The sequence below is a fragment of the Cryptomeria japonica genome, chromosome 6, assembly GCF_030272615.1.
Source record: "Cryptomeria japonica chromosome 6, Sugi_1.0, whole genome shotgun sequence".
Lineage (NCBI taxonomy): Eukaryota > Viridiplantae > Streptophyta > Pinopsida > Cupressales > Cupressaceae > Cryptomeria > Cryptomeria japonica.
This window is the reverse complement of record NC_081410.1, coordinates 526592344-526601845: the sequence shown is the minus strand read 5'-3', so window position 1 is coordinate 526601845 and position 9502 is coordinate 526592344. Positions and strand designations below refer to the sequence as shown.

General features: G+C 33.2%; 1 protein-coding gene across 1 annotated transcript; it reads left to right on the top strand.

The window, feature by feature from the left end:
• Positions 1-6881: 6881 nt before the first annotated feature.
• LOC131067976 (cytochrome P450 76C2) lies at positions 6882-8939 on the top strand. Its single transcript, XM_058003158.2, has 2 exons — positions 6882-7872; positions 7958-8939. Exons 1-2 carry the CDS (start codon positions 6976-6978, stop codon positions 8597-8599), a joined length of 1539 nt encoding a protein of 512 aa, XP_057859141.1. The 5' UTR covers positions 6882-6975; the 3' UTR covers positions 8600-8939.
• Positions 8940-9502: the final 563 nt, after the last annotated feature.

Genomic DNA, 9502 nt, shown 5'->3' with positions numbered 1-9502 from the left:
CAAATAAATTTGATCAAACAGGTTTATGGGGAGACATAGTGTCGGTATGAACTAATCAGCACACGTTATCCATAGTTTTCACCATGAATATAGTTGTTTATAGTGGTTTGGAAGAGGTGGGTTTTCCTCGCTACCACTTGGGTCATTCTCTTCTCACTAGTAGTCCTAATGACCACACGGGAAGACAGGCCCTCTAAAGATTTAAACAAAAAGAGCCTATTGCTCAAGACACAAAAGACAATGATTCAATTTTAGTGCACCAATTAAAGTGTTTGCTAGTCTATGAAAACAAGGCACACAATAAAAATCAAAAACCATTGCCAAGGATCTGCAACAAAGATTTATTAGTAGTTTGGATTGTTTGAAATAATCACCCCTTCCTGCAAGCAGACAAGTTAGGTAAATTTTAAATCCAAAAGACTTTGTGAGAATAAGGGCCTTCAACAAAATGATTTTGCTTTCAAGACAAGCTGCACCAATTTCGTTAGCTAGATCTGAAGATGTTAGCTCAAAATAAACTAGATCTGAAAAACCGAATGATTAAAATTGAATCAATGAAAAAAAACCCTAAAAATGAAATCAGTGTGCACAAACGCAGGTACAATACACAGACGTGGCTTTGAGACACAAACGCGCTTCTGTGAGACACATATGTGACTCCGTAATGCAAACGCGACTTCTGGACGCAAACGCACCTACAAACCCCACAGACGCGATTTTTGGAATCTGCAAAAAAAGATGAAACAATGTCGCAGATGCAGATGCGGTTCCAGATGTCATAGACGTGGCAGAAAGTCACAAACACGATCTGGAAGTGCACAGACGTGATAGAAATCCAAAAACACGATCCGAAAGTACGCAAACGCGAAAATATCAAAATGCTATCGAAAAATGTCAGATCTGCAACTTCAAATCACAAAATCTACAACAAAGATGTTAAATGCAAAAGGGACAAGAGTCCCATTGGGCGTGCCAAAATGTTTATGGTGAAAATGGATAAGAGCAATGTTGAAAGACTAAATGGATTCAACCACAAAACCCTAGCCTAACAACAACAAAGATCCACCATAACATATGAAGATTACCTAAGACAATGCAAATCAAATGAAATCACAAAGATTATACCATCACATGTCCAATAGGGTTTGAATCTCCATTCTTCCTATCTCCCTTGATCTTGCTTGATATATTTGCTCTTAGATTTTATGTGCACAAGAGCTCAACAAAGAACAGAATGTGGTTGCAAGTAGGATCACAATATGAAAGTGCAAAGCATAGTGTAGTCGAGTGCATCAATTGATTAGCCAGGTAGGGTTGATAATGAAGGAAGCATCTCCTTATATAGAAGACACTATATGAAATGGAGGGATAAGATTGAGAGGTGTAAAAGGAGGTCGGCTATGATTAGAGGGTAGGTAAAGAAAATAATAAAATAATGAAAGGGTAGGTAGTGTATGAATTAAGAGATGAATGACATGTGTCATGGGTGGAAAAGGCTAATGACTTAATTAAATAAATAAAGATTTATTTAATTAATAGAAGAAGTGGGATCAATTAAATAAATAAGATATTTATTTAATTTAGGAAAAAGGGTAATTTAAATAAATAAATGTATTTATTTAAATGAGAAATAAGACTAGCAGAGGATAAATGAATTAATTAAATAAATAAAGATTTATTTAATTAATAGAAGAATTAGGCTAAAGTAATTAAATAAATAAAATATTTATTTAATTAGACATGACAATTTTAGGTGTCTACAAAAAATATCATTAAAAATCCTATTAAAAGGTATTAAGAGATTATTTGATAATAGTAGAACATAAATAATATAATAAAATATACCATCCTCTACATCATTGAAACTTTTTCAAGAAACTTCAATAGAATTACATTTCCAGCAATCAAAATTGTTTTTGGAGAAGGAATCTCCAAAGGTGTGAAATCGTCTTGAGCTAAATCCATGTAGTGCACGTACCCTTCAATAACTGTTTATAGATGGTGAAGAACAAAAGACAATGATGGCCTTTTCATTTCTCTTCTTATTGATGGTACCCTTTGGTTTAGTAGACCCCCTCATATGAATTTTATTGTATTTTCTCCAAAATACTAATGTCATTCTTCTTTAGAATATGTGTTAGGTGATCTATTTGTTTCTTCAAGCACTTATGATCATCATACCTAGGAATTTTACAATAGGAACACAAGTTTGAACTTTTATTTTAGTTTGTCACCTTCGAAAAAGAGGTCTTTAAAGAAACCCTAAGGCAACAATTTTCTAATCCTTTTTCTCCTATTTTTTATTTCTTATCCTTATCATTTATATTCTTCTATATATTTCTCGCCAACTAAAAAATGTGAGTTACATAATTTTAAAGTGTCCATCTACAATGTCCTATTCCTTAGTGAGAAAGATGAAAAATTCATGTAGAGATGGCATATAGAAATGATTTTCTAGAACACTCTTAGAATCAAGCCTAGTAAGAACAAATCTTCTTTATTTAAATCAACATCCTCCTATCTTAATCAATTGTTTTGTTTGCATAATTGAGCCCAATTCGATGTGCTCCTTTATTTTCCACGGATTCTTCTCTACATCTTTCTTTGTTTTTTTCTGTCAAGTCCAATTATGCACGCCCTTTGTGCATTCAACTATACATTTCACTCCTCTCTTGAAACTCATATTATTCCCAGCTAAAGTGCATCTCTCTCTCTCTCTCTTTCTTCTACATACTCTCCCTATGTACTCCTCTATCTATCATTTGACAGTCTTCTTATCTATTTCTACTCAATGCCTCCTCTTGGTGACTTAAATCTGCAAAGTGACTCCACATATATCAATTTATATAGTTTAAATCTAATTATTAAATTTAAATTCTAATCATTTAATATAATATATCAAGATATTTATCGTTACTCATTTAAATAAAAATAAAAAAAACACTCTTAACTATTTTGTTTATATTTAGATTTATTAAATCTCAACTCTATTTAATTTGAATTATTATTTTAAAAATTACATCTATAGACTCTAAATTAGCGTATATAATACTTTTATATTTACATAATTCTTACACCTAAACTTTATTTCTTGTCTTGTTTAAAGCTTTCAAAAATTGAATTGATTTTGTCTATAAATAGAAAGAACATCCATCGAACACACCAACTCTGTCAGTCTCGATTTTTGTTTGGTACTATTAAACCTGCAGCCATTTCCTTCCAAGCTTCTCGTGTACGCATGAGCGTTCACTCAAATTGAAAAAAATAATTTGTAGATTTACGTACTTAAATCACTATACATTTACCTTGCAATCACCTTTATTCATATTCATATAGTTAAGTTCACTTTTAATATAATTTGTTTGCTTTCAGCTTTTATTAAAAAAAATTAAGATTCTTGTCATGTCTTTATTGATCAAAAGGTTGTCTGGCTATGAAGTTTAATAACAACCGTATATATATATATATATATATATATATATATATATATATATATATATATATATATATATATATATATATATATATATATATATATATATATATATATATATATATATATATATATATATATATATATATATATATATATATATATATATATATATTCTACATAGATTTGTTTGGCCAAAGCTATTCTGGCTTCAAAACAGACCTTTTGTACAACATGATAGCAACGTGTTAGTCAATCGCAACCGTTTATTGCAAAATCGACAGTGTAAAATGCGTGTTAGTCAATCCGTACTGCCGTTTTGGAGCCAGAATAGATGTGTCTCGCTTGGCCGAAGCTATTTTGGCTCCAAAATAGACCTTTCGTACAATGTGATAGCAACGTGTTAGTGCCTACCATATACGACAACAACCCATACGGATATACAATGTACGAACAAAATAACAATACAAATAATTAAAATATGATTTAGATAAAATGGTAAAGGAAGTGAATTTTGTACTTTTTAGTTAATTTAATAATATGTATATACAAGTATAATTATGTTGAATTAATAGGTAATATAAATAAATTAATGTTTTATATTATTTGTAATAATTAAATATAAGAATGTAAATAAAAAAGATCAAAATTTACATCCATACTAACATTTGTAATCAATTTAACAAAATTATAGACATTTTCTAAAATTGATGGCTATATAATTTTATTAAGATTGGATTTTTTTCGTATCTATTTTCATTTGGCAATGTCGTTAAGCAATCCTTTTCTCACTTTCTTGGTGCAATATATAGACTATCTTGAATGCATGCATATATTTCATTTATGAAGGTGGGATAAATGCAAAAAATCACAAGGCAAAACACTTTTCATATGGTTATGAATGTAAGTCCTTGGTGATCAATGTTGTTGACATTAATTGATTCTCTTTAAGTCGACTTATCTTGTGATTTATGGATTGTTTTAAGTTCCATGCGATTTGAACAAGAACCTAGCATGACCCATTGTGACTTATTGGGATGATTTAACTTGGAGAGTTTAATCAATTGACTTTCCTTCAAATATGCATAAATTTTATACATTTTGTGAGATGTTGAGGAACTAGATGGGCATTGTTAGATTGCAAGGTTGCTTAATCTATGGAGTTTTATCGAGAAAAAATGATTCATAAGGTGTGAAGCTATAAATCTAATTTCCAAATCTTGTTAAAGATAATATTCAATAAAATTTTGAATTTTGCAAATGCACCACACTATCTCTCAAACTACTAGAAACATGAGATGTCCCACACAATATTCCACCATTGTCAATCCTGTGTTCTAGATCCCATCATCATAATAAAATCATGCATCTAATTTATTCATCAATGTCTACTCCCTTTTCTTATTAATTGGATGTATTTCATTTTCTAGGAAAAATATGTCAGTGTTATATGTAATGGGTACATCTAAGAGGTCTTAAAGGTGAATTGTTGAGTCCTTAAGCACATGATTTATTGGATTGGTGGACACTTCCCATGGAGAAATGCCATATTTTGATTGTTGACCAAAACAACAACAAAATATCAATTTCTCTAGTGTCAATGTCTCCTTCCCTCTATATCTATCCTTGTTCTCTCTCTCTTTCTCTCTTTTACCTCTTTATCGATCTACCTCTCTCTCACAATCATATGTCCCTATATATCTCTTTGTTTTTATTTATCTCCTTCTCTAAATCCCTCTTTCTATATTCTCATCTCTCTATCAATATTCATCTAACTAACACTCTCTCCGTCTCTTTTTCTCTCTTTTACTCTATCTCTCTCATATATATTCTTCTCTTTATATATATTTACCTTTCTCCATTCTTTGATTTTCCTCTTGCAAACACCTTCATCTCTCTCCCTCTTGTCCTCTTTCTCTTTCTACCTTTATCTTTATCTCGAACTCTTTATATAATTTTATGTTTATCTCTCTTTTTCTTCATCTCTCTTTGTTTCATTAGATTCCTTTAACTTTCTCCATATCTATCTATCTACATTTATTCTCTCTCTCTCTCTCTCTATATATATATATATATATATATATATATATATATATTTCTATTTATACCCCCCCCCCCTCTCTCTCTATCTCTCTCTATTTCTATATCCCTCTATATATCTCTTTATCACCCTCCATCTATATCTCTCCTCCCCCTCTCTTTCTTTATACATTTAGCTATCTCTCTCACCCCTTTTCTTCCTTATCTCCATATATACCTATCTTTGTCCCTCTCTCCCCCTCTTCCCTCCCTCTCTTTCTATGTCTCCCCTCTCTCTTTCTCTTTGTCTCTCTCACTCCCTAGCTCCCTCCCTATCTCTACCTCTCTCCCTTTATCTTCCTATATATCTCTATATCTCTCTTTCCTTTCTCATTTATCTCTATTCTCCCTCTTTTTTTGTCCCTCTCTCCATCTTTATTTGCCTATCTCTACTTCTCCATGTTTGTTTTACACTCAATTTGTCTCTTTGTTTTTTTCCCTCTCACCCTCTCTCTATATATCCTTATATCTCTATCACTCTATCATCATCTATATCTCTCACTATCTATCCCTCTCCCTCTTCCTCCACATCTCTCTATCTTTCTATGTCTCTTTATCTTTATCTCTCTTTACCTATCTACATCTCTCTATTGATTTATTTTCCTCATCATCTCTCCCTCTATCTTTCTCTCTCCTCTTCTATCTTTACACATGTCCCCCTCTCTCTATCCATCTATCTCTCTCCCCCTCTCTTTCCCTCTCCTTTCTATACCTCTATATCTATATCTCTTTGCATATATTCATTTCTATCTCTCCATATTTCTTCTATTTCTCCCTCTATATATATCTTGTTATCTACCCACCTCTGTCTACCCCTATATCTCTCTATATCATTCCCAATCTCTAAATTTATCTTTCTATCTTTCTTCTCTCACTCTCTTCCTTAGTCTCCCTCTATATATTTATCTCTTCCATCTCTATCTTTCTATCCTCATCTCCTTATCTCTCACTCTCCTCTCAATATCCATCTCCTTCTCCATCTCCTTCTCCATCTCTATCTCTATCCCCTATTTGCTATCTTCTGACCCCTCTCTCATTGTTCGTCTCTTCCCCCTCTATCTCTCCTTCTTTCTATCCTTACCTATCCATCTTTCTATCTCTCTATATTGTAAACATAACATGAGCAAGTTGACAATGGGCTCTAATTATTGACCTTCCATGTCTTTTCGGCATAACCATTGCATACCAAGGTGCAATTGCTAGTATATATTTAATTTATCAATCATAAAACAATATTACATATAATGGGTGAAAAAAATCACACCTCTTCAAAAACAGAAACAAGTTTCAGATCTCTTAAGACTACAAATGGATAAGAAAAAGATTTGATTGGTTGGAAAGACGCCTCAGTGCTGGAATTTTGTCTTGTATTCTAATGGAGAAGCAGATGGAAGGTGCTAGAAAGATATAACTAGTGGTAGTAACACCTCATTCTCATTGATGGAACTTAATCCTCTACTCTCATGGACACCCATCTGTTGTACTGCTATTCTGTGCTTGTTAGCAGTGTTTTGGTCTTACTCTCCGTACTACTATGGAGAAGAAACGCGAAGAGCCTTCCTCTTCCACCTAGACCACCTGCTTGGCCTCTTATAGGAAACCTTTTTCTGCTTGGCAAAAAACCCAATGAATCCCTATTTGCCCTTTCTCAGCAATATGGTCCATTGATGACACTCTTTCTTGGCATGAAAACAATTGTGGTGGTGTCCTCTGCTGCCATGGCCAAGGAGGTGCTCAAAACCCATGACAACATCTTTGCAGGGCGGGTTGTCATTCATGCAGCCAAAATACTTTCTCACCACAAGTCCTCGATAATATGGGCTGAAAATGGATCCCAGTGGCGAAAATTCAGACGTATTTGCACTACAGAGCTTTTCTCTCCCAAGAAACTCCAAACTTCGCAGCATGTCAGAAGAGATTCAGTTTTCCAAATGATTCAATTGGTTTTCCAGGAAAACAGTCTGAAGGAAAAGAGCGTGAACTTTGCTGATTTGATATTCCACACGGGTCTGAACATGTTAAGTAATATGATGTTCAGTACAAAGGTATTCGACCCAAATAATCCCGATTCTGTGAAGTTCACTAATGCTCTTACTTCAGGGGTGAAGCTTGCCGAAAAACCCAATTTGGCTGATTTTTTTCCATGGCTTGAGTTTCTGGATCTTCATGGTGTAGACCATAAGATGGCAGCCCATTTAAAACGAGCTCATCATTTCTTAGATCTATGGATAAGCAATAGACTGGCGAGGAGAAGCAGAGAGCTGAATGATGAAAGAGAAAAAGAGAAGGATTTTCTGGACGTGTTGCTCGATTTGAGAAGCCATGATCTCAGTCTGACAAACATCAGAGCAATCATTTTTGTAAGTTCAATTTTCTTGGTATTCTGTATAAAGTACCTTGTTGTGTATAAAGTTTAATTTGACATGGGGTATTCTGATATGGCAGGATCTGTTAGTGGCTGGTAGTGACACAACTGGTGCAACACTAGAATGGGCTTTGGCAGAACTAATTCATAATCCAGATAAGATGAAAAAAGTTCAAGTGGAATTGGAGGAGGTCGTAGGTCACAGTAGAAGAGTGGAAGAATCTGATATTGAGCATCTACTTTACCTCCATGCAGTGGTGAAAGAAGTGCTTCGACTGTATCCGGCCGGTCCTCTTCTCATCCCTCACAGAGCGACTAGTTCTTGTGAAATAGAGGGGTTTTTGATCCCCAAAGACACACAAGTGTGGGTTAATGTGTGGGCAATAGGAAGGGATCCTGCTGTGTGGAAGGAGCCCTGCAAATTTATGCCAGAGAGATTTTTGGAGGGTGAGAAGGCTAAGAAGGATTTTAAGGGACAAGATTTTGAGTTTATACCATTTGGAGCAGGGAGAAGAATATGCCTAGGGCTTCCTTTGGCTGATAAGATGCTTCATTTTATTTTGGCTTCACTGCTCCATTCCTTCGACTGGAGACTTCCTAATGGAACGAGCACAAAGGAACTAGACATGGACTATCTATTTGGAGTGGTACTGAAGAAGCGTCAAAATTTGCAAGCAATCCCCACACCACGCCTACAACACCACATATTTGTTCTTCAATAGTAGGGTAATTTGTTCAACAGATCGGTTGCCAAAATCTTTAAGTACTTAGAATATTTATGCATTAATATTTAGTCTATCATCATGGTAAACAAGAGACGCGTCAAGTTCCTGCTGAGATGTTTTAGATTAGTGTTGTAATTTTTTGTATGAAGTGTTTTGTTTAGCTTGATCATTGGGACAATGGAGGACATGAGGTCTCCTCATACTAGGCTTTGAGGTTGAGTCCTTTGAAACATATGCATTCTGTATCATCAGAGTTCGTGAGTAACCAAATAAATGCCATATAAAGGAATTGTAAAATTTGCTGAATGAACAAATTTAAGACAACAACCTATCATTAATCTCCTCTATTTGTAAGTTATGAATTTTACAAAAATACTTGTTTGATTAGCAATTAAGCAAATCATGAGAAGTAATTATAGAAAGTTTTGTTTGTAATTGGTCTTATAAATACAAATGCTATTTTTTTATTGAACATGGTTTGACATAGAAAGTAGTAATGGATATTCTTTTAATATGAAAATTCAATCATGATATTACTGTAAGAAATAGTTGCTATTAAAGCTGCATATGATCATCTTTCAATTAAATTTTTTTGTTGTGATATCACTCTTCAAAATAATTGCTATTAATATAAGACAACTCATAATGATAAATTACTATATTATTAAATATAAAGTTATATTATATTAAATTAGTATTTAAATTAATTTGTAGTTTAGAATTACAAGTTGAAATAATAGTTTGAAATTAATTTCATTTAAGAAAAAATCATAATATAAGATTAATTTGATAGAATTTTAGAACTCATCAATTCTATCTATAGAGTTTGAATTTTGTTGAAAAAAGAGAAAATATACTATCTTTTAATGTAAAAATAATTAATTGTACCCATCAAAAGAC